The sequence below is a fragment of the Nerophis lumbriciformis genome, linkage group LG09 (genome assembly GCF_033978685.3).
Source record: "Nerophis lumbriciformis linkage group LG09, RoL_Nlum_v2.1, whole genome shotgun sequence".
Taxonomy (NCBI): domain Eukaryota; kingdom Metazoa; phylum Chordata; class Actinopteri; order Syngnathiformes; family Syngnathidae; genus Nerophis; species Nerophis lumbriciformis.
Genome location: NC_084556.2, coordinates 41,131,333 through 41,159,327, shown reverse-complemented (window position 1 = coordinate 41,159,327; position 27,995 = coordinate 41,131,333). Strand labels below are relative to the sequence as shown.

The 27,995-nt window shown below is 36.9% G+C and overlaps 1 protein-coding gene across 1 annotated transcript; it reads right to left on the bottom strand.

Annotated features, from left to right (window-relative positions):
- On the bottom strand, positions 1-26,995 carry LOC133607222 (uncharacterized). The gene is made up of 7 exons (XM_061961702.2): positions 26,836-26,995; positions 17,927-18,004; positions 15,299-15,357; positions 15,072-15,219; positions 9,663-9,770; positions 9,503-9,551; positions 1-1,989 (listed from the first exon to the last, which is right to left on the bottom strand). The coding sequence occupies exons 1-7, from the start codon at positions 26,989-26,991 to the stop codon at positions 1,487-1,489; spliced, it is 1,101 nt and encodes a 366-aa protein (XP_061817686.1). The 5' UTR covers positions 26,992-26,995; the 3' UTR covers positions 1-1,486.
- Between the last annotated feature and the right edge of the window lie 1,000 nt (positions 26,996-27,995).

Here is a 27,995-nt window from a genome sequence, read left to right as displayed (position 1 = left end):
GGAAGATCTTCCTGCTCGTGAAGCCAAACCTCATCTTTTTTGGTCCGAGCGTCAGTGGAATCAGCTGGGATCACCTTTAGTGTGTCATGTCCGATGCTGAAGGAAATTCAAGTTTTTTTCGGCGGCTGAGGACACAGTGCAACAATGTCTTGGAGGTAGTCAAAGGCCAGATTTAAAGTGCAGGTTCAAAGTCATTCCACTATTGTACCAGCCCAGAACAAGTGACAACTTCATGAATAAATGACAAAATGCCATTTCGGTCAAAAGCCTAACTAAAATATTAAAAGTTAGCGCACAAGCCATATTGCGCCAAATAACAAAATATACTACTCCTAACTGTAAAGTTACAAGTTGAGCTATACCAGTCCTTTTTAAATATTTGTCTGAGGTGCGTATATGCAAAATTATCTAAATTAGCTAATACTAGCATAGCGTTGACTTACTTATTAGCAAGGAACCTTTTTGACTTTGGAATATTTGGACAAATGTGATCGTGATAAGACTTGAGTGGAGAAGAAGTATTACGAAAAAGTGAAAACTCCAAGAAAACGGGGGAAATTTTCAGGCATAAAAAATAGACAGCCTGAATGGAGTGCAATGTTTTGAAGAATGGTGGATAAAAGTGGGACACGCTAACAGTTAGCATGCTAGCCATATAGCATCAAATAACAAAATATCCAACTTTTAAGTGTGTAACTGCAAAATAAACTAGGAAAGCTAGGTTTAGCTACTTATACGCTAGCATTCTAACATTTGCATGCTAGCATGTACGTATAGCGTGAAATATTATTCAGTGTATACCTGGGAAAAGAAGCTGAAATTAAAAGTTATAATTGTTAAAATGATAACAACAGTTATAGTGAAGTACCAAAATGTATGACTGGGGTCAGCAAACTCAGTTCGAAAAGCTAGCATGCTAACAGTTAAAATGCATCAAAGTCATAAAAGTTGACCCTGAGGTATACAATTAGTTCAAATGCGATGTGGGAAATGGAATGATTTCAATTGGATGAAAAATGTGGGACGAAACAAAAGGAAAAGTAATAATTAGAATACTATAAATATAAAAACAACCAGGTAAGGGTATGCGATACGATGTTTTTTTGTTTACAATAAATATCTGGACTGGTGTCAGAACAAATGGAACGATGCTGTGATTCCAGTCTAAGTGGTCCAATAGAAGTCTGAGTAGACCGAGATGATATTATAAAAGTTAATAAGGGAATGTTACAAAAAAACAAACAGAACTGCTCTGCACAGGCTTGAAGTTCAGATAGTCCAGCAGGACCACTGTGTGCGTTCCCAAAAGAAAGCGATCCCATCGTAAATAAAGTGCTCAGGCTCATATATTATTGTCCAGGTGCATAAAAAATAAATTGTTGTAAACGCTGAGAATTTCAGAAACAATTAAAACATCTGTTGGACTCTAAATGCTCCAGGATGACTTCTTGTGCTCAGTGGCTCTTCCGCTATTCGGCCCGGCAACTCAACATTGACCCGTGTCAGTGGTGGTGATCCCTAAGCCCTCAAAGACGCAGTGGAGCCTGTCCGTGCCGAACTGTGCGGTCGAAGGCTTCTGGAATCGTTCCAGCAGACTATGAAGATCCTCCTCCAAAATCAGATCCGCCACCGACTCCTCTGTCTGTGTGGTGGAGGATTCTTCTTCGAATCTATCCAGGATTACGTGGAGCTCTTCCTCCAAGCAAGGCTCGGACGAGTTGACCGCCGGTGGCCTCTGAAGTTTATCGTGGGGAGCCGGCAGGTAATTGACGCCGCTCAGAAGCTGGGAAATTTCCATCCCAGATGAAGCGGGAGCAGCGGGTGGGAGGAAGTTGTGCATAAAGGTAGAGAGGCTAGCTTTAGGCTGCTGCAAACCCGCAAGGTTGCTGACAGACTGGGACTCGGCCTGTGTCGAGTATCGTTCAGGACCCATCAAGCCGGTCTGGACGGGAGCCATACACATCCTTGTGGGCTGAGGAGCTTCAAGATCTTTGGAAAAAAAACAAGCCATAAAATCAATCAGTCCACACTTATGAACTAGCCACATCAATATGGAATGCACTCCCAACAGGTGTAAAAGAAAGGGCATCTCTATCCTCCTTCAAAACCGCACTAAAAGAACACCTCCAGGCAACTACAACTCTTGACTAACACCCTCCCCCCTACACATTCCACCTCCCCGGATTGTAAATAATCAAATGTAAATAATCAAATGTATATACTTATTCTTATACTTTCTGAGCTCACTATGTTCACTGCTCGCTGTACATATCCTACAAAGTCAGACCTACACTGTTTCAATGTCCATTTCTCTGATGATGCAATTGTTGATGACTGAAGTGCTGATATCAACCAAACCTAACCCCGCCGCCCCAACCCCCTCCATATCCCACCCCCCAGATTGTAAATAAAGTAAATAATTCAATGTATATACTCTGATGATTAACTTGTGTGATGACTGTATAATGCTGATAGTATATATTTGTACCATGAATTGATTAACGTGGACCCCGACTTAAACAAGTTGAAAAAGTTATTCGGGTGTTACCATTGTGGTCAATTGTACGGAATATTTACTGTTCTGTGCAATCTACTAACAAAAGTCTCAATCAATCAATCAAAAAGCCAAAAGCTAGCATGCTTATGTTAGCTTGTTAGCACACAATACTTGACTGAGGCATCTACTGTAAAATTAGCTAAAAAGCTACCATGCTAACGTTAACATACTAACATTTAACATGCATGAAGTAACACGATATTTGATTCTGAGGCATATATTTGCAAAATTAGGTCAAAATATAGGATGCTATGGCAAAAGTTGGCATGCGTACAATATTTGAATATGAGGTATAACCAACATGCTAACTTGATAATGTTAACAATAAAATTAGCTAAAAAGCTACCATGCTAACATTAACATACTTACATTTAACCAGTGTTGGGACTAACGTGTTACTTTGTAACGCGTTACTGTAACACCGTTAGTTTCGGCGGTAACTAGTAATCTAACGCGTTATTTTTTATATTCAGTAACTCAGTTACCGTTACTACATGATGCGTTACTGCGTTATTTTACGTTACTTTTTATGTAGTATAAAGTGTGTTTTATCGGAGCGCTGCTGTGTCATCGTTCTGATTCTTCTTGTGTCACAAGCCGGAGAAGAGAGAGAGACACGCGCTCTGTGTGGGTGTGTGTGAGTGTGGGGAGAGGGGGGGGGGGGGGGGCGTGTCTGATCATGGCGGAGCCAGAAGTCGAGTTTGCTAACATGGAGATATTTTCACTACTTTTCTTTTGTCGAGCACAAAGAAAATAACATTTTAGTTAAATGTAAATTATGCTTTGGATCAAAGATCCCATCTACTGCCCAAAACAGCAATTCAAATCTGCTGAAACAAGCTACATAAGCAACATGCTTCGACGAAGCTAGCAAAGAGAGACAGAGACTCCAATGACACTTCACTTCCACCACCACCACTTAAGGATTAACTCTGCCTCTGCTCATCATTCAGCACTGAAGGTACACACACTCTGTCAATCAATGTTCCCTCTAATTGTTCATGTGTGTGAGCAAACGCAAAAACTCCCTGAGCATTCAGTGGAGCCCATGTGAGCAACATCAGACGTGCACATTGTGGCTACACCAGCAGCACACCTCTCCCAAACCTGACTAAATAACAACTTCAATCTCCATCCATCCATCTTTTCTACCGCTTGACCCTTTCGAGGTCGCTGGAGCCTATCTCAGCTGCATTCGGGCGGAAGGCTGGGTACACCCTGGACAAGTCCCCATCCATCGCAGGGCCAACACAGATAGACAGACAACATTCTCTTATTATTATAATCAAATGACAGCAGTCATTTAAATTTCTAACATAAGTGTTTAGGCCCACTTACAATGACAATAACAAAAAATATTGTTTTTCATGAACTGTGTACTTGTATTGTTTGTCTGGGTGGAGGTCCTGCTTTGGAAATAGTTTGTACCCCTTTTAGACATTGCATTTAGTTCCCATTAAAACATTCACATGTTGCACACTGAGATGTAAGCAGGGGATCATGTGTACATTCCTGCAACTTCCTGTTTGTAAAAAATATATTTTTATTAGTATATTAACAGCATTTAATGATTAATATTTATAAATTAAGATTCCTAATAAATGACACTAGTATAGGCACACATTTGATTGGTAAATCATAGAGTAACGACCTGGAATTACACTTTATGTGTGGTGTTGGAGTTGTCCGACTTTTTGTGTGGCTGTAAACGCATCACTGGCTAAGTGCCATATGTGCATGTGTTGGCGCAAGTGAGAAAGAGCGAGCGGCTGCTGTTGATATAAGTGATGTGTTTATGGCCGACAATAAAGAGTTTTGCTCAGTAAAGTGATGGATGGAATTCATGTCGTGTCGAAAATTGTTATGCGCTTATTTTTTTATTTGATTTTGTGCGTGGCATAGATTTGTCGTGCGCAGAGGACGCTTGAGCAGTGCGCAATTGCACAGGCGCGCTCCTTAGAGGGAACGTTGCTGTCAATTCTCTTATATACTCTTTCATTTTAGACTTCTAGAGTGTTTGATTATCACATCACTCTAAATGTATAGACTATAAAGTTCACAAACATAAAGAGGGATCCTAGTGGGCCAGGCCAATCTTTCCTTATCTCTAAACTAAAACTGGGGAAATGTGTAGTGTTCTGGGCTTCAGACATGATTTTGTGTCAGAATTTCTTGAGGAAAAAATGCCTGGTTAGGCTTTGTGTATGTAGTGTGGCCTTTCTTGCTTTACAGCTATGCTGTTATTATGCTGTTTGTTACTTATGTATGTTATGTTGCAGCTATTTAAAATAGTTTTGTCAATTTGTTCTGGCCAGAAACAAATTGGCCTTTGTAACATATCTTTGTCTTTGTGTGTTGTATGTCGACCACATTGCTTAGCAGAGTTCAGTGATGCAAATGCATGTCAAGTTGATCAACAGATTGTATTATTCTCCAGTGCAATAACAGTACTGAAATAAAGGCTAAAAGGGCATTAAATGGAGCTTTAAAAAAAAAAAGAAGAAAAAAATAAGTAACTAAATAGTTACTTTTCACAGTAACGCATTACTTTTTGGTGTACGTAACTGAGTTAGTAACTGAGTTACTTTTGAAATGAAGTAACTAGTAACTATAACTAGTTACTGTTTTTCAGTAACTAACCCAACACTGCATTTAACATGCATGAAGTAACATAATATTTGATTTTGAAGCATGTTTGCAAAATTAGGTAACAATATAGGATGCTATGCCAAAAGTTGGCATGCGTACAATATTTGACTATGAGGTATAACCAACATGCTCACTTGATAAAGTTAACAATAAAATTTGCTAAAAAGCTACCATGCTAACGTTAACATACTTACATTTAACATGCATGAAGTAACACGATATTTGATTCTGAGGCATATATTTGCATAATTAGGTCAAAATATAGGATGTTATGGCAAAAGTTTGCATGCGTACAATATTTGACTATGAGGTATAACATGCTAACTTGCCAATGTTAACATGTGTGAAATAATATTTGACTCTGAGGCGTAATATGTGCAAAATAGCTAAAAATCCTGAATGTTAACAGTAACATGCGAACATGCTAAATGTTAGCCACAAACATCCTTGTGGGCTGAGGAGCTTCTGGATTTTTGGGGGAAAAAAACAAGCCATAAAATCAATCAGTCCACACTTATAAACTAGCCAAAAGTTAGCATGCTAATGTTAGCACAGAATACTTGACTGAGGCATTTACTGTAAAATTAGCTAAAAAGCTACCATGTTAACGTTAACATACTAACATTTGACTCTGAAATATATATGCATATATATATATATGTATGTATATATATATATATATATATGTATATATATATATATATATATATATATATATATATATATATATATATATATATATATATATATATATATATATATATATGTATGTATATGTATATATATATATGTATGTATATATGTAGTAGAGCGCAATATATGTATGTGTGGGGGAAAAAAAAATCATGCACCATGCACCATGACAGCAACCACCCACCCACCACCACGAAAAGAATACCTACCGGAATTAATAAAAGGCTATCGATGCTGTCATCTAGCAAAGCTGAATTTGACCAAGCAATCCCCCCGTACCAAAAAGCCCTTGATGAAAGCGGATACAATTTCACCCTCACCTATGAACCCACGCCAGGAAACCAACCAAAAAAGAACAGAAAACGAAACGACATCATCTGGTACAACCCCCCATACAGCAAAAACGTCTCAACTAACATTGGACACAAATTCCTCAATCTGATTGACAAACACTTTCCCAAAGACAACAAGAACAACATTAAATTGAGCTACAGCTGTATGAACAATATACGACAAATCATCTCAAACCACAACAAAACAATTGCAAATGAGCCGTCGGCCCCCGGACAGAGCGACTCCAAAACCAACAAAGGCTGCAACTGTCGAAAGAAACCTGATTGCCCTCTCAACGGGGGGTGCTTACAAACATCAGTTGTCTACCAATCTAAGGTAACACGCAAGGACATTAACACATCCGACACATATGTAGGATTAACCGAGGGAGAGTTCAAAACCAGATGGAACAATCACAAGGCTTCTTTCAGGAACCAAAACCTGCGGAATACCACAGAACTCAGCAAACACATTTGGGACCTCAAAGACAATAATGTTGAATATTCAATAACATGGCAAATTCTTGCATCCAGCACACCTTACAATAGTGGTAATAAAAGATGCAACCTATGCTTGAAAGAGAAACTGTTTATTATTTACCGTCCAGACCTGTCATCCCTCAACAAGCGCAGCGAAATTGTAACAGCATGCCGCCACAGACGGAAACACCTCCTAGGTAACACATGAGCCAATCACCACGCCCCTACGCCAGCCTGCACCCACCCACTCTGTGCCCTATACAAACCATGGTATGTGAATGCTCCCATTAAAATCTCCTGATGATTGAGGGAACCCCCCTCATGAAACAGGCCTGTAGAGATGAAATAGTCTTGTGATTTTTTTTCCCCCACACATATATATATATATATATATATATATATATATATATATATATATATATATATACATCTATATATATATATATATATACATATATATATACATACATATACATATACATATATATATATATATATATATATATATATATATATATATATATATATATATATATATATATATATATATATATATATATATATATATATATATATCTATATCTATATCTATATATATATATATGTATATATATATATATATATATATATATATATATATATATACAGTGTTCGGTTAGTTACTGAAAACCAGTAACTAGTTACAGTTACTAGTTACTTTATTTCAAAAGTAACTCAGTTACTAACTCAGTTACTTACACCAAAAAGTAATGCGTTACTGTGAAAAGTAACTATTTAGTTACTTCTTCTACTTTTTGTTTTTAAAGCTCCCATTAATGCCCTTTTAGCCTTCATTTCAGTACTGTTATTGCACTGGAGAATAATACAATCTGTTGATCAACTTGACATGCATTTGCATCACTGAACTCTGCTAAGCAATGTGCTCTACATACAACACACAAAGACAAAGATATGTTTCAAAGGGCCAATTTATTTCAGGCCAGAACAAATTGACAAAACTATTTTAAATAGCTGCAACATAACATACATAAGTAACAAACAGCATAATAACACTAACACTAACACTAACCACGTTAAACCCAGATTCCAAACTAACAAAGGTCTTAACTCATTCTCTTTCTATGCCACTTCAATATGGAATGCACTCCCAACAGGTGTAAAATAAAGGGCATCTCTATCCTCCTTCAAGACCGCACTAAAAGAACATCTCCAGGCAACTACAACCTTAAACTAACACCCTCCCTTCCACATAATACCTCTTCGGATTGTAAATAATCAAATGTAGACATTTTTTCTTATAATTTCTGATCTCTCTCTCTCTGTGTCCACTACTTGCTGTACATATCCTACCAAGTCAGTCCTACACTGTTTCAATGTCCATTTCTCTGATGATGCAATTGTTGATGCTGATTGTTGATGACAGAAGTGTTGATACCAACCACACCTAACCCCCCCCCTCCTCCATATCCCACACCCCGGATTGTAAATAATTCAATGTATATACCCTGATGATTATCTTGTGTGATGACTGTATTATGATGTTAGTATATATCTGATAGTATATATCTGTATCATGAATCAGTGGACCCCGACTTAAGCAAGTTGATAAACTTACTGGGGTGTTACCATTTAGTGGTCAATTGTACGGAATATGTACTGTACTGTGCAACATACTAATAAAAGTTTCAATCAATCAATCAATCAACAACATAGCTGTAAAGCTGGCTTCACCTAAGGAAGGCACACGTGACATACACAGAGCCTAACCAGGCAGATTTGAATTGTTGTTTTGGGCAGTAGACGGGATCTTTGATCCAAGACACAACTTACATTTAAATAAATTGTGCTCGACAAAAGAAAAGAAGGGAGAATATCTCATACTTGCCTCTCCCCGGGACAACCATTCTCTCAAATTTCTCCCGATTTCCAGCCGGACTTAAGGCACGCCCCTCCAGGTCCGTGCGGACCTGAGTGAGGACAGCCTGCCGTCACGTCCGCTTGGCCAACCAAAAAGTAACCACAGAACACTATACCGTATAGTCGTATAGTGTTCTGTGGTTACTTTTTTGTTGGCCAACGGTTATTATTGCGCACCCCCCTCCCCTCCCCTCCCCTCCCCTCCCCACACCCGCACACACACACAGAGAGCGCAGAGGAAGAATCAGAATGGGTTGTACTTGTATAGCGCTTTTCTACCTTCAAGGTACTCAAAGCGCTTTGACACTACTTCCACATTTACCCATTCACACACACATTCACACACTGATGGAGGGAGCTGCCATGCGAAGCACGTCTCTGCTTCGCTGCCATAAAACACGATCAGATCCTCAGTTTCTAGCCGATACTACATAAAAAATAACGTAAAATAACGCAGTAACGCATCATGTAGTAACGGTAACTGAGTTACTTAATATAAAAAAATAACGCGTTAGATTACTAGTTACCGCCGAAACTAACGGCGTTACAGTAACGCGTTACTTTGTAACGCGTTAGTCCCAACACTGTATATATATATATATATATATATATATATATATATATATATATATTAGAGAGGGAGAGAGGCTTAGCTGGTACATAGCTGCTATAGCCAATAGCCTACCTTGTGTACATTTTACAAATTACCGATATCATCCATTACTTGTTTTTTTACTGACAACAAACTGATATCCAATATTAATATTGGATCAAAGCACTTAGTTAATTTAAATGTGATAATTTGTGTTACAAATGATCTCATGTAGTTACTGCAACCACGTATTATTATTATGTATTAAGTGTAAAGGATTACCTGAAACTGAGGCAGAAGCATTTCCTCGCATCCTCTTCCTCTTTTTGCCCTGTATGAAAAGATGATACACAAGTGTGTTTTCAGATAACAGTGGATTCATACATACTGTGTATTAAAAAGATACAGAAGAAGTGTAGAAAAGTTAAATATTGAGACACACATAGTTGTCACACATTGACCAGTTGGGGTACAACTGTGCATGTCGTCTCCTCTCCACATCGGCTTCCTCGTAATATTTCGCTTGGTCCTGCTGTGGTAGAGAATTCCACTGTGGACACATGGAGACGCAAGTGAGTCGAAACAAAAAAGTGTGAGTGCAAACAAAATCACAAACACTTTATAGAACTTATCAAGAACAATTACACATTCTATCAGATGTAAGCTCAAATTAATTCCCTGTGATGTGTCAATCAAAAAGTAGGGGTGTCAACTTTTTCACTTCTGATACTATACCAATATTAGTATTGTATCCTATGCAATCTCAACATGTCTCATACATGCTATTAGTGAAACAGAGAACTATGGTAGAAAAACACTAACCTATTTATTTTCGGTATTAACCATCTGGAATGGACTTATACTGGGGGCTATTACAACTTACATTTTTTTAAACCAAAAATTATAACAAGAACACCATGTGCAAGCTGATGTTACTATTAGCGGTTTAACAGATCATGCATATTTTCTAAATGTCTACATTTTACACAATCTCTAATTACATTGATTAATACTCGTTTTTCACATACGCATCTGCCTTGGAGGCATGTATGAATGTGTAAGTAATATGTAACTATAATTATTTGATACTTGTATATATTTACAAATGTGCTGTTTTAGACTGTAATATTGTTCAATGAAGGACACTTTTCATGTATGTCTAGTTTGTGTGCTATTGTGTGCTTAGCTGTTGTGTCGCTGCTCGCTCCTAGTAGCCTATATCCTACAATGTTTCGCTTTTGTAAATGACTTGACTAAAATACAAGAAAAGACCAATCTCATGTGCTTATTGGAGGACATTTAGGACCTGCTCTACTAAGATTCAAAAAGCATGCGCTAAACAGTGTGGGCAAAATATAAAATTGTGTGTACATGATAACGGGGGCAGACCGCCCTATTTGAATGAGTTCTCTGCATGCACTAACGGCATCGTGTGCCCATGGAAACACACACTTTTTCCAGGAAGCTGAATGTGTTAGTTGCACCCTACAAAGTGTTTATACTGTAGTATACTGTATACTGGTGTGTTTATTACACACCAGCTGTTTGTAACATTCATCTCAGTTGTTTTCCTTACCATATTGGAAGGTGTTTAAATCGCCATGTAAAATCGCTGATGCTATTAGTAGCCTGTCTATGGCAAATCCAGTGTAAATTAGCATCGAGCTAGCACATTTTGGAAGAGTGGTATACGTGACATCACATGCAACAAAGGTATCAAATTATGGCAGTGTTTGATTTTACGCGAAATAGTATTGACGGACTTTGGTCGGCGCCTATAAAAGTATTGAACTTGGTACCCATCCCCACTTATAAATAAACAATGTCAAATATTTGTATTTTTTTACAGTTCATGTGTTGACAGTGACACACACACACACACACAAACACACACACAGGTCAACATTTCTGAATCGATTTTAATTTTCAAAAATCGATTTTATTCTGTTTGTATTCGCAGCACATAACGATGAGAATTTGTAACATGTAATCTGTTTTTGAAAAGGTTTTATTATAATTTTTATACCAAATAATGAGTGCTGTCCTCTTTGTTTATGTCTATTTTCTGCTGGATCTATTATGCTGCCCTTTTTTTTTGCTGCAGCTGTTACATAATATTGTACATGGTATTTGGTATTTGTTATATATTTCATAATATATAATCAGTATACATTATATACTATATATATAATGTGTAAATATTACATATATGTTATATTTTATATTGCTACTATTGTACGTTTTAGTCTACCCTTTTGTTTTTGCCCTCTTTTTGTGCCCTTGTGTACCTTATCCTTTCCATCCTTTGTAACTGAGCTACTGTGTGGAACAATTTCCCTTGTGGATCATTAAAGTTTGTCTAAGTCTAAGTCTAAACAATACATTTTCACTAAATTGTACTACATCAATTGTAATAATTGCATTATTTAAATTCATTTTAAGACCCCAATATTTTGACACAATTGCCATTTTATTGTCCATTCTCCATTTTCTGTCTCCACACCGTGCCTGCCTGTAAGTACTCCGTGATTGTGCGTTGCCGAACATGCTCCTCTACTCGTAAAACCAGCAATGTCACGATGTGACGACAGCGCGCCGTTTTGCCCGTTAATACAAAAAAAAAAGAGAACCGGTACTTTTTAGAGGCTATGTAGTAGATTATGATTCATTAGTAACGCGGTACTTTGCTAGTGCCGGTATACCGTACAACCCTATATATATATATATATATATATATATATATATATATATATATATATATATATATATATATATATATATATATACATATGTATATGTATATATGTATGTGTATATATATATATATATATATATATGTGTACCTTACCCCAGGGCAGCTGTGGCTATGAAAGTAGCTTACCACCACCAGGTGTGAATGATTGATGGGTTTTACATGTAAAGCGACTTTGGGTACTTAGAAAAGCGCTATATAAATCCCAGTTATTATTATTATTATTATTATATATATATATATATATATATACTGTACATATATATATATATATATATATAATATATATATATATATATATATATATATATATATATATATATATATATATATATATATATATATATATATATATATATATATATCCCCGATACCTGTATTTCTGCTAATGTCGGAAAGATATCTGATATCAATTTCGGATCGGGGCACCACTAGTAATAAAGAAAAAAGGGCTCCAGCAGAAAAAAAATAATTCTCAATGAGGGCAAAAGGGCAGCGACTCTAATTTATTAAGCGGGCGTACGCACAAAATCATGGCGTAAATCCTTATTCACAGCAAAGTTGGGATGTATCAAGAGGGGAATGGAAATGGAAATGTGTGGTGCCTAACGCCAACTTCATGGCTGGCGTATGCACATTTCTACATGCTGTGGATATTTTGGTGACACAAATAACAATTGATTTTGACAATATAAACAATCGAGGCAAGGACACAAATTTACTTTTTCGCCAAAGCATTAAATTCTTCATAGTCATATTAATCTTCATGAGGACGTCTATTAATCTATCTAGGCAATCATGTTGCCGCTTATTGCTGTCAAAATGTGTCCCTGTGACTCCAGCACAGCTGGTCAGTCGGGCGGGCTGTTGCAGCCGCTGCTGGTTACGGCACATTATTGACACTGGAGCCCGACTTTGTATCATGTGGCTGCTACTGCAAGTAACCCTCCTGTGTTTCAATAATACATTATGTAATCAAACAAGAGTCAAAGTATTTTGCATCCTTTTTGATATGCTGGCATGTTTGAATTTGAAAGACTGCAAACTGGGTATTACATAACCCAAAACCAGTGAAGTTGGCACGTTGTGTAAATTGTAAATAAAAACAGAATACAATGATTTGCAAATCATTTTCAACTTATATACTCAATTGAATAGACTGCAAAGACAAGATATTTAATGTTCAAACTGAGAAACTTTTTTTTTTTGTGCAAATAATCATGATCTTAGAATAGAATGGCAGCAACACATTGCAAAAAAGCTGGCACAGGGGCATTTTTATCACTGTGTTTCATGGCCTTTCCTTTTAACAACACTCAGTAAACGTTTGGGAAGTGAGGAGACACATTTTTGATGCTTTTCGGATGGAATTCTTTCCCATTCTTGCTTGATGTACAGCCTAAGTTGTTCAACAGTCCGGGGTCTCTGTTGTGGTATTTTAAGCTTCATAATGCGCCACACATTTTCAATGGGAGACAGGTCTACGGGGAGGGCAGTCTAGTATCTGCATTCTTTTACTATGAAGCCACGCTGCTGTAACACAAGCAGAATGGCAGAATGTGGCTTGGCATTGTTTTGCTGAAATAAGCAGGGGCGTCCATGAAAAAGACGTTGCTTGATGGCAAAATATGTTGCTCCAAAACCTGTATGTACCTTTCAGCATTAATGGTGCCTTCACAGATGTGTAAGTTACCCATGCCTTGGGCACTAATACACCCCCATACATCACAGATGCTGGCTTTAGAACTTTGCGCCTATAACAATCCGGATGGTTCTTTTTCTCTTTGTTCGGAAGGGCACGACGTCCACAGTTTCCAAAAACAATTTGAAATGTGGATTCGTCAGACCACAGAACACTTTCCCACTTTGCATCAGTCCATCTTAGATGAGCTCAGGTCCAGCGAAGCCTGCGGCGTTTCTGGGTGTTGTTGATAAATGGCTTTCGCTTTGCGTAGTAGAGTTTTAACTTGCACTTACAGATGTAGCGACAAACTGTAGTTACTGACAGTGGTTTTCTGAAGTGTTCCTTAGCCCATGTAGTGATATCCTTTACACACTGATGTGGCTTTTTGATGCAGTACCACTTGGGGGATCAAAGGTCCGTAATATCATCGCTTACGTGCAGTGATTTCTCTAGATTCTCTGAACCTTTTGATGATATTACTGACCGCAGATGGTGAAATCTCAAAATTCCTTGCAATAGCTCGTTGAGAAATGTTGTTCTTAAACTGTTGGACAATTTGCTCACGCATTTGTTCACAAAGTGGTGACCCTCGCCCCATCCTTGTTTGTGAATGACTGAGCATTTCATGGAAGCTGCTTTTATACCCAATCATGGCACCCACCTGTTCCCATTTAGCCTGTTGACCTGTGGGATGTTCCAAATAAGTGTTTGATGAGCATGAACTTTCTCAGTCTTTTTTGCCACTTGTGCCAGCTTTTTTTAAACATGTTGCAGGCATCAATTTCCAAATGAGCTAATATTTGCAAAAAATAAAGTTTTCCAGTTCGACCATCAAGTATCTTGTCTTTTGCAGTCTATTCCATATAGGTTGAAAAGGATTTGCAAATCATTGTATTCTGTTTTTATTTTATGATTTGCACAAAGTGACAACTTCACTGGTTTTGGGTTTTGTAATACCCAGTTTGCAATCTTTCAAATTCAAACATGCCAGCATATCAAAAAGGATACAAATGACTTTGATTGTTGTTCATCCATCCATCCATTTTCTACCGCTTGTCATTAATTACAAATTAATCAGCAACATTCCCACTAAATTTTTGAGGTGATGCATTAACAACAATGGTGCAACTACTCATTACTGATTTCCTTTTTTGACATTTCTATTTCAATTTTTTTTCTTACCTGTTGTCTTAAACGTTTGATTAGCTGATGAACAGCACTTGTCACTGTTCACTGTTGTGTGCAATTATCTGCTTCCCAAAAATATATTTGTCTCACTCTCTCACTTTTCATTTTAAAGCTCTATTTAGAACTTTCTTATGTGTGTATTATGAGATTATTAGAAATTGGAGCTGAAAAATGTCCACAATTTGGTGTTGTCATCGAGTAATTTGTATGAAGGAGCAAACACTTACCATTTCTCCCAGGATGACGTTGACAGACGCGCTGTCTTTTTTGTCCAGTTTTCCCATCAGGGCTTTGCGATGCTTCCTTGCAAAAACCATAAAGGCGTTGGGCGGCTTCTTTATGTATTGCTGCTCCACCTCGTCGTCAGCATCTCTCCTGTTAATGATGACGACGATGTTACTTTTTTTGTCTATGTGGAGGCAAACAGGATGTAAAATCTATGCTGGCCACGTACATGAACACACCAGGACCCATACTTGGCGCCCCAGGCATCATCATTGTTGTGCCTCCAATCTAAAAATAGGAATCAAATATATATACATATGCATATAATTATATATGATGTATGTATTCAAAATACAAGAATGTGCCTTATCTTTAACAGGCGGTCCTTGTGCTCGACATTTTGAGCTACGACATCTCATGTTACGACATACTATACAACATTTCGTATACTTTGTGGTTATGTAGATAGGACTTGCATACAAAATGCATGAATGTGTCTTCGCGTCCTCGCGTTACATTTCCTGTTGCGTTTTGTGTTGACGTTTTGTAGTATGATGTTTCGGGTTGGAACATTTCGTGTTATGGCGTTTCGTGTAACGTTTTTTCCTGCGAGTGCGTTTTTTCTTACAACTTTAATTATTATGACTTTACATTTTATGACCGTGTTACAACTTTAAAAGTAAAGACTTTTCGTGTTATAACATTTTGTGTTACGACATTCTTTGCGCCGATATTTTGCGGTTATTTATATAAAACTTCAATACCCCAAATCCTTGAATGTGTCTTCTTTAACAGGCAGCCCTCGTGTTACAACATTTTGTGTTATGACTTTTTGTGCAAAGATGATTCGTATTGCAAGTTTCAGTGTTGCGACTTTTATTGTTACATTTCATGATGCGACATTGTGTTATCACATTCTGTGCGCCGACGATTTTGTGGTAATGCAGATAGGACTTCTATACAACATACATGAATGTGTCTTCTTCAACAAGCGGTCCTCGCGTTACGTCTTGCGTTACGACATTTTGTGTTATAACGTTTAGTGTTATGGCGTTTAGTGTTACGGCAATTAGTGTTACGGCAATTAGTGTTACGGCGTTTAGTGTTACGGCGTTTAGTGTTACGGCGTTTAGTGCTACGGCGTTTAGTATTACGGCGTTTAATGTTACGCGGTTTAGTGTTACGCCATTAAGTGTTACGGCGTTTCGTGTTACAACTTTTAACTATTTTGGTAACATGACTGTGATGAGGTGGCGACTTGTCCAGGATGTACCCCGCCTTCCGCCCGATTGTAGCTGAGATAGGTTCCAGCACCCCCCGCGACCCCGAAGGGAATAAGCGGTAGAAAATGGATGGATGGATGGATGGACCGCGATGAGGTGGCGACTTGCCCAGGATGTACCCCGCCTACCGCCCGAATGCAGCTGAGATAGGCTCCAGCACCCGTGAACCTCCAAAAGGGACAAGCGGTAGAAAATGGATGGATGGATGGATGGATGGATGGACTTTATTACAACTTCAAGAGTGACGACGTTTTGTGTTAGAAACGTTATGTTTTATGACATTTTTTGTGCCGATATTTTGTGGTTATTTATGTAGGACTTCAATACAAAATGCATGAATGTGTCTTCTTCAACAGGCGGTTCTTGCGTTACAATGTTTCGTGTTACGTCTTGTGTTACGACATTTTGTTTTATGACGTTTAGTGTTACAGAGTTCAGTGTTACGGCGTTTAGTGTTACGACGCTAGGTGTTACGGTGCTAAGTGTTACGGCGTTTAGTGTTACAACATTTAGTTTTACGCCGTTTAGGGTTACGCCGTTAAGTGTTACGGTGTAAGTGTTACAGCGTTTAGTGTTACGACGCTAAGTGTTACGGTGCTAAGTGTTACGGTGCTAAGTGTAACGGCGTTTAGTGTTACGGCGTTTAGTGTTACGGCGTTAAGTGTTACGGCGTTAAGTGTTACGGCGTTAAGTGTTACGACGTTTAGTGTTACAGCGTTTAGTGTTACGACGCTAGGTGTTACGGTGCTAAGTGTTACGGCGATTAGTGTTACAGCGTTTAGTTTTACGCCATTTAGGGTTACGCCGTTAAGTGTTACGGCGTTTCGTGTTACAACTTGAACTATTATTACTTTAGGTAACATGACTTTGTTACATCTTCAAGAGTGAGGACGTTTTGTGTTACGACATTTTATTTTATGACATTTTTTGTCTGGATATTTTGTAGTTATTCATGTAGGACTTCAATACAAAATGCATGCATGTGTATTCTTCAACAGGCAGTCCTGGTGTTACGACATTTTGTTTTATGACTTTTATAGTGCTACGATGATTTTTATTGCGAACCCCAGTGTTGCCACTTTTAGTGTCAAGACTTTTAGTATTCCGGCTTGTAGTAGTTAAGACGTTTCATGCTGAGGCCTTTCTTGCCACGACAACATTTAGTGTTGTTTCAGTTCACAACTTTTTGGTTTGCGACGTTTTATGATTAGCAGCAGAAGAACATGTAGTCGTGCATCAAAACACTGACAAAAGACGTCATTTTGGTTGTCTTTAGTTAACTTTTTTGCCCTTCGTATTTGCCTGGAGACTCTTCTGATGGCAGTATGAAGGAAACAAGTGAAATTAGAGAAATCAACAATGGTTGCATGTCTAGTCAAACATGATCATCATGAAGGATAAAGATGGTATATATTCATGTTCATTTAGCTATCATTTACAGTAGGTAGAAGTTCCGGCTTACACTAAAACTCGACTAACATCACATTTGTAGGAACGGAACTGATACGTAAACCGAGGACCACCTGTTTTTTTCTGTTTTGTGTGTGTGTGTGTGTGGTCCAGCGGGTTATTACCATTTGTGGAGGTGCCGCAGCAAAACTGACGGATGCTGGCGGGACAAAGTTTTGCACAGGCCACCAATACGGTACCTGCTGTGGATGAGAAGAAAGCTGTAATAACGTGACATCATGACAACATGGCGGGAGATTCAGGTTCAACACAATATTCACAATTGCCAATTATTTAATAATCTGTTCATTCATCAACTAATTAACTATTAAGGATGTAAGTTATCATGCATGGTATCTTAGTGGCTGTAATTACCTTTCACTGTGACTGATATCACCCCGTATCACACTAGACTTTACTACAACACACACTGCCTGAACAGCAGGAGTGGCATCTGTAAAGCTAAAGGTTGCTAGATTAAAAAAAAGTTTTGAAAGAAAATCTCATTCGGATATTTTCTTTAAATGCAGCACAAAAAACAAAATGTCCAGAAAATAGAAAGTTTTGTTATTAAATATTACTAATTTTTTTGGTGCTTTTTTTTTTTTTTAGCATACCGTATTTTTCGGACTATAAGTCGCAGTTTTTTTCATAGTTTGGCCGGGCTCCAGTGCGACTTATATATGTTTTTTTCCTTCTTTATTATGCATTTTCGGCAGGTGCGACTTATACTCCGGTGCGACTTATACTCCAAAAAATACGGTATTCTATGTATTTTCAGCTTAAACTAAGCATTTTAAGCAGAACGATGTCTAAATGAACTAAAAACGTCAGTATTTGCAACTAGATGAGACCAAACCCATAAGAGCATACTGTTCAGTATCGTAGCCACTGATTGGCTCAGCCTCATGCAGCATTACTATATTGGCTTAAAGGAGGGTGTGAAGGTGACTATTTGTAATGTCTAAAGAGCTCTTGCAATGTAAAAATATGATTAGAAGGTCGTAAACAATAATTCCTACTTATCGGATATTAATATACCAGGGTCAGGTACACAAGTGTTAACTGTATATCAGTAGTCCCCAACCACCGGTCTGGGGACCGGTACCGGTCCGTGACACATTTGCTACCGGACCTCACAGAAACATTCATTAATTTATAAACTATTTTCTCCGACTTAACTTTCGCCTGTCCCACTAAACACACCAATACGCTTGTTTATAGATGTATATTACAACTCCTGATAGGAAGTCACCATTTGTTATAGCACATGGGACAATGCAATCCATTCATTTTCTACCGCTCGTCCCTTTTGGGGTCGTGGGGGGTGCCGGAATCTATCTCAGCTGCATTCGGGCGGAAGGCGGGTACACCCTGGACAAGTCGCCACCTCATCGCAGGGCCAACACAGATAGACAGACAACATTCACACTCACATTCACACACTAGGGCCAATTTAGTGTTGCCAATCAACCTATCCCCAGGTGCATGTGGGAGGAAGCCGGAGTACCCGGAGGGAATCCACGCAGTCACGGGGAGGACATGCAAACTCCACACAGAAAGATCCCGAGCGCAGGATCGAACCCAGGACTACTCAGGACCTTCTTATTGTGAGGCACATGCAATAACCCCTGCGACACCGTTCTGCCCATTTAATGAACATATACTATGTTAATGTGCCAGATTGTAGCCAAAGGCTAAATTCCATCTGCAGGGTCAGTGTATATCGCAGGGGTTCTTAACTTCTTTGACCACAGGACCCAACTTTTCCACTACAGAAGGGCCAAGCCACTCCAATATTAACACTGAATTAGTAATCTTACTCTTGATTTTGATCATATTCAATATTTATATGTAACCTACGTAGTTTATTACCTTGTCAAATGATATAAAAGCATGTGTTAATCACAAAGATTATCATTAATTTAACAAGTGAACCTTGGGCTTAGGTCAAGCTGATTAGAAAAATAAGTACTAGCCAAATAAACGATACATTTACATCCAATATGTATTATGTTGTGCTAAAATAAAGTAACTACATTTATAATAAATGTTTCTTAACTAAACTGTCAATACAATTAAAGTGCAAATGAAAATACAGCTTCACAAATTTAGTCATAATTTTTGCGCTTAAAACATTTCTCGATGACATTCGCGCCGGACTTCTTCTGCTTGTTTTGAATTGTCATTACTGCCACAAGTGGTGGAAAAGTGTACTATAACATAGTACCGCTGCAGCCTGTGGGGACCACAGCTGAAAAAACAGATATATCACATTTTCGGGGGCGCTCGCGGCCCAACACTGGTATATAGTATATGCCATCAATGTGCCGGGAACAATCTCTTCACAAAGAAACACCCATGGCTCCCACTACTTCAACGTTATGGTGTGTTGATTTTTCATGCTAATTTTTTTGCTGTTTTTATTTGTCACACGTGGAGAGCCGGTTCGTGAAAATAATACATACAATAAACTGGAGATGTCCGACAATATCGGCCTGCCGATATTATCGGCCGATAAATGCTTAAAATGTAATATCGGACATTATCAGTATCGTTTTTTTTTTTATTGGTATCGTTTTTTTTTGTTTTTTTTGTATTAAATCAACATAAAAAAACACAAGATACACTTACAATTAATACACCAACCCAAAAAACCTCCCTCCCCCATTTACACTCATTCACACAAAAGGGTAGTTTCTTTCTGTTATTAATATTCTGGTTCCTACATTATATATCAATATATATCAATAGAGTCTGCAAGGGATACAGTCCGTAAGCACACATGATTGTGCGTGCTGTTGGTTCACTAATAGTACTAACCTTTAACAGTTAATTTTACTCATTTTCATTAATTACTAGTTTCTACGTAGCTGTTTTTATATTGTTTTACTTTCTTTTTTATTCAATAATTTTTTTTTAAATTTATTTATCTTTATTTTATTTTTTTAAAAAGGACCTTATCTTCACCATACCTGGTTGTCCAAATTAGGCATAATAATGTGTTAATTCCACGACTGTATATATCGGTTGATATCGGTATCGGTTGATATCGGTATCGGTAATTAAGGGTTTGGTCAATATCGGAATATCGGATATCGGCAAAAAGCCATTATCGGACATCCCTACAATAAACCGGTCCCTGGTGGAAATACATTTATAAATAAACACTATACAATGTAATGAAAAATATATGATTGAATAATACATAATATAATATAAATACATTTATATTAAAAAAATAATATTTATGTTATCATATATTTGATGTATTTTACATTAATGTAATTTGAATGATTCTTTGAAATAATGTTATTTGTTTTGTTGTATAATGACCTCTGACCAGTTCCCACAAAGTACACGTAGTCGGGGAGCAAAAGGCTGTCTTGAGTGTTTGAGCTAAAAGGAGAAGAATGCAGATTTACCCCCGTACACAACTTGGCATTTATGGAGTATTTTATTAAAATATAATATAAAGCCCCACCGGGATCCAATATCATTTAAAAAGCCCTTTAAATGAGCAGAATGGAAATGTACAGAGTTGCAAAACAGCTAATATGCCAGATGATGCTTCCACCTCTTTGTAATGAACAACACTGCCACCCTTGGGCCAGGAGTGAACTAAATAGATTTACAACCGTGCTCTTTTTTTTGTTTGTGCATTTTCTTGGGTTTTTTTTCATGCATTTTCTTATAATAGTAAAACAATTGAACAAACTTAGAAGACATCTACCGGTTGGTCTTTGTAGAGGTCATCCTTCTAAAAAGAAAGTATTAAAAAGTCCTGAGAATTTGTGAGTTCAAAAAGTGAGCAAAACAATTGTCAGTTTTTCTATTGTATTGTATTTCATCTGAATTCACCAATATACACGTCAAGTTTACGCCAAGTTTACTTAAGTACACGTCAAATAACTTTAAACTTGTATGTACAGTAATCCCTTGTTTATCGGTTAATTAGTCTCTTGGGCCTGACCGTGGTGGATTTTCATGGCTCGAGCATAAAAAACGTTTCCAGACACAAAACAACACCCTTTAGTCACCTTTACACTCTTTTAATCACATATAAGAATGCTGTCTGAGGCTGAACCTGATTGGTTTTATCACATCTAGTGGTCAATTATATTGTAATATGAATATATTTAGATCACCGAGCCATTTTTATGCTTGAAAATGTGTAATTGATACCAAAAATACGTGGACAATGTTAAACAAAATCAACAACAGAAATGTGCTATAAAGTGTAGCTGCAAACTTTGAACTGTACAAGACAATTGTTATACAATCATTTGATGAAGTGCTTCTTTTTTGACTTCAAATATAATTATGATGTATTTTTTCATAAATATTGTACAAGTATAATAATAATGTATTTTTTTCATAAATATACTTGAATATATGAAAAACTACATCACAATTATGGTATACTGTCCAACTACTGTCTGTAGTTGTACTAAGATGCAGTATAATTGGGCTTGCGGTCATATTTATTTTATGGTGAATCTGTACTCAGGTGTATTTAATGTACCCTTACATGGTCAACTATACTGTATATCGAAAAGTAATTGTGATCAATCAAAAATAATATGAATGAGCAATTGTGATGTATTTATCTGTCCTTACTTGGGCATGTACTACGTTGGAGTAGTTATGATGCAATGATTGCAGTATATTGAAATATATTAGTGCAATATTAACCTGTGCATGATTGTACTATGTTGAGGTATAATTATGGTTTAATGATTGCAGAATATTGCAGTACAATAGAGCAGTATTTACCTGTGCATGCACGCTCGTACTAAAAGTTAAAGTACCAATGATTGTCACACACACACTAGGTGTGGTGAAATTTGTCCTTTGCATTTGACCCATCCCCTTGTTCACCTCCTGGGAGGTGAGGGAAGCAGTGGGCAGCAGCGGTGCCGCGCCCGGGAATCATTTTTGGTGAGTTAACCCCCAATTCTAACTAGGGATGTCCGATAATGGCTTTTTGCTGATATCCGATATTCCGATATTGTCCAACTCTTTAATTACCGATACCGATATCAACCGATACCGATATCAACTGATATATACAGTCGTGGAATTAACACATTATTATGCCTAATTTGGACAACCAGGTATGGTGAAGATAAGGTACTTTAAAAAAAAATTAATAAAATAAAATAAGATAAATAAATAAATAAAAAATTCTTGAATAAAAAAGAAAGTAAAACAATATAAAAACAGTTACCATATTTTTCGGAGTATAAGTCGCACCGGAGTATAAGTCGCACCTGCCGAAAATGCATAATAAAGAAGGAAAAAAACATATATAAGTCGCACTGGAGAATAAGTCGCATTTTTTGGGGAAATGTATTTGATAAAACCCAACACCAAGAATAGAGATTTGAAAGGCAATTTAAAATAACTAAAGAATAGTGAACAACAGGCTGAATAAGTGTACGTTATATGAGGCATAAATAACCAACTGAGAACGTGCCTGGTATGTTAACGTAACATATTATGGTAAGAGTCATTCAAATAACTATAACATATAGAACATGCTATACGTTTACCAAACAATCTGTCACTCCTAATCGCTAAATCCCATGAAATCTTATACGTCTAGTCTCTTACGTGAATGAGATAAATATAATTTGATATTTTACGGTAATGTGTTAATAATTTCACACATAAGTCGCTCCTGAGTATAAGTCGCACCCCCGGCCAAACTATGAAAAAACGGCGACTTATAGTCCGAAAAATACGGTACATAGAAACTAGTAATGAATGAAAATGAGTCAAATTAACTATTAAAGGTTAGTACTATTAGTGGACCAGCAGCACGCACAATCATGTGTGCTTACGGACTGTATCTCTTGCAGACTGTATTGATATATATTGATATATAATGTAGGAACCAGAATATTAATAACAGAAAGAAACAACCCTTTTGTGTGAATGAGTGTAAATGGGGGAGGGAGGTTTTTTGGGTTGGTGCACTAATTGTAAGTGTATCTTGTATTTTTTATGTTGATTTAATAAAAACAAAAAACAAAAAAACAAACAAAAAAAAACCCCGATACAGATAATAAAAGAAAACGATACCAATAATTTCCGATATTACATTTTAACGCATTAATCTCTATAAATCTCTAATTCCAACCCTTGATGCTGAGTGCCAAGCAGGGAGGTAATGGGTCCCATTTTTGTAGTCTTTGGTATGACTCGGCCCTCACAACCTACCGATCTCAGGGCGGACACTCTAACCACTAGGCCACTGAGACGGTTGAAGTATTTGCAATGATTGGAGTATATTAAAGTGTAATAGTGCAGGATTTACCTGTGCATGATTGTACTATATTGAAATACAATTATTATGAAATGATTGCAGTATATTGAAGTATAATAGTGCAGTATTTACCTGTGCATGATCGTACTGTGTTGAAGTATAATTATGATGCCATGATTGCAGTATAAAAGTGCAGTATTTACCTGTGCATGCACGATCGTACTATGTGGAAGTATATGCAATGATTGGAGTATATAAAATATAATAGTGCAGAATTTACCTGTGCATGATGGTACTATATTAACAGATAGTTATAATGAAATGATTGCAGTATACTGAAGTATAGCAGTGCAGTATGTACCTTTGCATGGTTGTAGTATAATTATGATCTCATGATTGCAGTATATTCAAGTATAATAGTGCAGTATTTACCTGTGCATGTTGAAGTATAATTATGATTTAACAATTTCAGTAAATTGCAGTATAATAGTGCAGTATTTACCTTTGCATGGTTGTACTATAGTGAAATATAATTATGATGAAATGATTGCAGTATATTGAAGTATAATAGTGCAGTATTTACCTGTGCATGGTTGTAGTATATTGAAATATAATTATGATGAAATGATTGCAGTATAATAGTGCAGTATTTACCTGTGCATGGTTGTACTATATTGAAATATAATTATGATTAAATGATTGAAGTACATTAAAGTATAATAGTGCAGTATTTACCTGTGCGGGGTTGTACTGTGTTGAAGTGTATTTATGATGCGATGATTGCAGAATACTGCAGTATAATAGTGCAGTATTTACCTGTGCATGCATGATCGTACTATGTTGAAATATATGCAATGATTGGAGTATATTAAAGTATAATAGTGCAGAATTTACCTGGGCATGGTTGTACTGTTAAAGTATAACTATGAATTAATGATTGCAGTAAATTGCAGTATAATAGTGCAGTATTTACCTATGCATGGTTGTACTATATTGAAATATAATTATGATTAAATTATTGCAGTATATTCAAGTATAGTAGTGCAGTATTTACCTGTGCATGGTTTTAGTATAATTATGATCTCATGATTGCAGTATATTCAAGTATTTACCTGTGCATGGTTGTACTATGTTGAAGTTTAATTATGAGTTAATGATTGCAGTATTTGAAGTATGGTAGTGCAGCTTATGATTTAATGATTATAGTATATTGAAGTATAATAGTGCAGTATTTACCTGTGCGTGGCTGTATTATAATTATGATCTCGTGATTGCAGTATATTCAAGTCTCATAGTGCAGTATTAACGTGTGCATGAAATAATTGCAGAATATTGCAGTATAATAGTGCAGTATTTACCTGTGCATGATTGTACTATGTTGAAGTATAATCATGAATAATGATTGCAGTGAATTGCAGTATAAAGGTGCAATATTCACCTGTGCAGGGTTGTACTTCGTTGAAGTATATTTATGAATTCACGATTGCAATGAATTGCGGTATAATAATGCAGTATTTACCCGTGCATGGTTGTACTATGTGGAAGTATAATTATGATTTAATGATTGCAGTATATTGAAGTATAATAGTGCAATATTTACCTATGCATGGTTGTACTATGTTGAAGTATAATTATGATTTAATGATTGCAGTATAGTGCAGTATTCACCTGTGCAGGGTTGTAGTATAATTATCATGATTGCAGTATATTCAAGTCTAATAGTGCAGTATTAACCTGTGCATGAAATAATTGCAGAATATTGCAGTATTATAGTGTAGTATTTACCTGTGCATGATTGTACTATGTTGAAGTATAATTATGAATATGATTACAGTATAATAGTGCAGTATTCACCTGTGCAGGGTTGTACTATGTTGAAGTTTAATTATGAGTTAATGATTGCAGTATATTGACATATAGTAGTGCAGCTTATGATTTAATGATTGCAGTATATTGAAGTATAATAGGGCAGTATTTACCTGTGCATCATTGTAGTATAATTATGATCTCGTGATTGCAGTATATTCAAGTATAATAGTGCAGTATTTACCTGTGCATGGTTGTAGTATAATTATGATCTCGTGATTGCAGTATATTCAAGTATAATAGTGCAGTATTTACCTGTGCATGGTTGTAGTATAATTATGATCTCGTGATTGCAGTTTATTCAAGAATAGTAGTGCAGTATTTACCAGTGCATGGTTTTAGTATAATTATGATTATACTATGTTGTACTATGTTGAAGTTTAATTATGAGTTAATGATTGCAGTATATTGAAGTATAATAGTGCAGTATTTACCTGTGCATGGCTGTAGTATAATTATGATCTCGTGATTGCAGTATATTCAAGTCTAATAGTGCAGTATTTACCTGTGCATGAAATAGTTGCAGAATATTGCAGTATAATAGTGCTTACCTGTGCATGATTGTACTATGTTGAAGTATAATTATGAATTAATGATTGCAGTGATTTGTATTTTAATAGTGCAGTATTTACCCATGCATGGTTGTACTATGTTGAAGTATAATTATGGATGATGATTGCAGTGAATTGCAGTATAATAGTGCAGTATTTATCTATGCATGGTTGTACTATGTTGAAGTATAATTATGACTTAATGATTGCAGTATAGTGCAGTATTCACCTGTGCAGGTTGTACTGTGTTGAAGTGTAATTGTGCAATTATTGCAGTGTAAGAGTGCAACATTCACCTGTGCATGCAAGGTGAGTGTCATATATGTTAAGGCAACTGCAGTATTACCTGTCCGTGGTTGTAGTATCCCGCAGTACTGTTCATGTACATTGGCTGCATGTTGAACATGTCGGGAGCAGCAATGGCGGGCGGCCCTTGCTCCCCAAAGCGCGGCAAAGTTTGGTAGTTGAAGCGCACGTCCCTGGGATCACAGCCTGACCACATCTGATCCATGTTCACACACAAGCTGTGTCACTCCGGACTGAAAGCACATCTCAGGTGCAGGTGAGCACGCACACATGGAATGACGGACTCGACAGAGTTTTGTCGGCGCTAACATCAACTTTTACATAATGAAAACGTGTGTGATTACACGCCCACGTTTCAACCGCTTAGCATCACGTAATGTAATTATGACGCGACGCGGTGCGCACGTCACGCGCCGGCCATCGGCAGCGGACTTCTGCGCATTGTTGATAAAAACGCACACACATTTCACATCACAACGGCATTACCGTTATTGATCACATGAGCGGGACTTTTTTTTTTTTTTTGGCATATTAAATAATACCCATTCATTATTTCAGAAAAAATACAATAATAATCATGTACGAACTGTAAATACAAACCTTTTTATCTTTAAGATCTTTTGTCTGGAAATGACAATAAAAAAAAAATGATAGACATTTGTATTAATTTTCATTAAATTTGAGAAGATGCGTTCCCCCAAATTTGATACCAAGCGATAATTTACTCAAATTATTAATTATTTGGGCTTTAAAATTGTGCATAGACTGTGATAAAGTAATACATGTCAGCAATCAAGGATTCAAGGCACTTTATCATCAAGATACAGTTACTTTAGAGTAAAATGACAAAAGTAAAAGTAAAATGTAGTCGTCCAAATAATTACTTGAGTTAAAGTAAATATTCAGTGAAAATACTAGAGCAGGGGTGTCAAAGTCAAGGCCCGCGGGCCAGATTCGGCCCGCGAATGAATGATCTATGGCCCCCGGGATGATATTTGATTAGTATTAGAACCGGCCCGCAGGCCACAGCTGCCTGCTGCTGTTTTGCACGCACCAATACTCCATCAGTGTTCGGCGCTAGGAATTTTCAAAAGGGGTCCCAGGGACCCCATCAAGTCATAAAAATGGTGTCCCACAGTAAATTTTTGGGGTGCCACTTTTTTGTAAGCGTTTTGAAAACAAATGATAAATGTATGCATT

Bases quoted from the DNA above. Each gene is read 5' to 3' on its own strand.
- LOC133607222 (XM_061961702.2), bottom strand. From the start codon at position 26,991: ATGTGGTCAGGCTGTGATCCCAGGGACGTGCGCTTCAACTACCAAACT. The intron at 9,552-9,662 runs GTGTGTCTCAAT...CTTTTCATACAG, and splicing joins GGTCAATGTGTGACAACTAT to GGCAAAAAGAGGAAGAGGAT. The intron at 1,990-9,502 runs GTAATCCTTTAC...TTTTTTCCAAAG, and splicing joins TGCTTCTGCCTCAGTTTCAG to ATCTTGAAGCTCCTCAGCCC.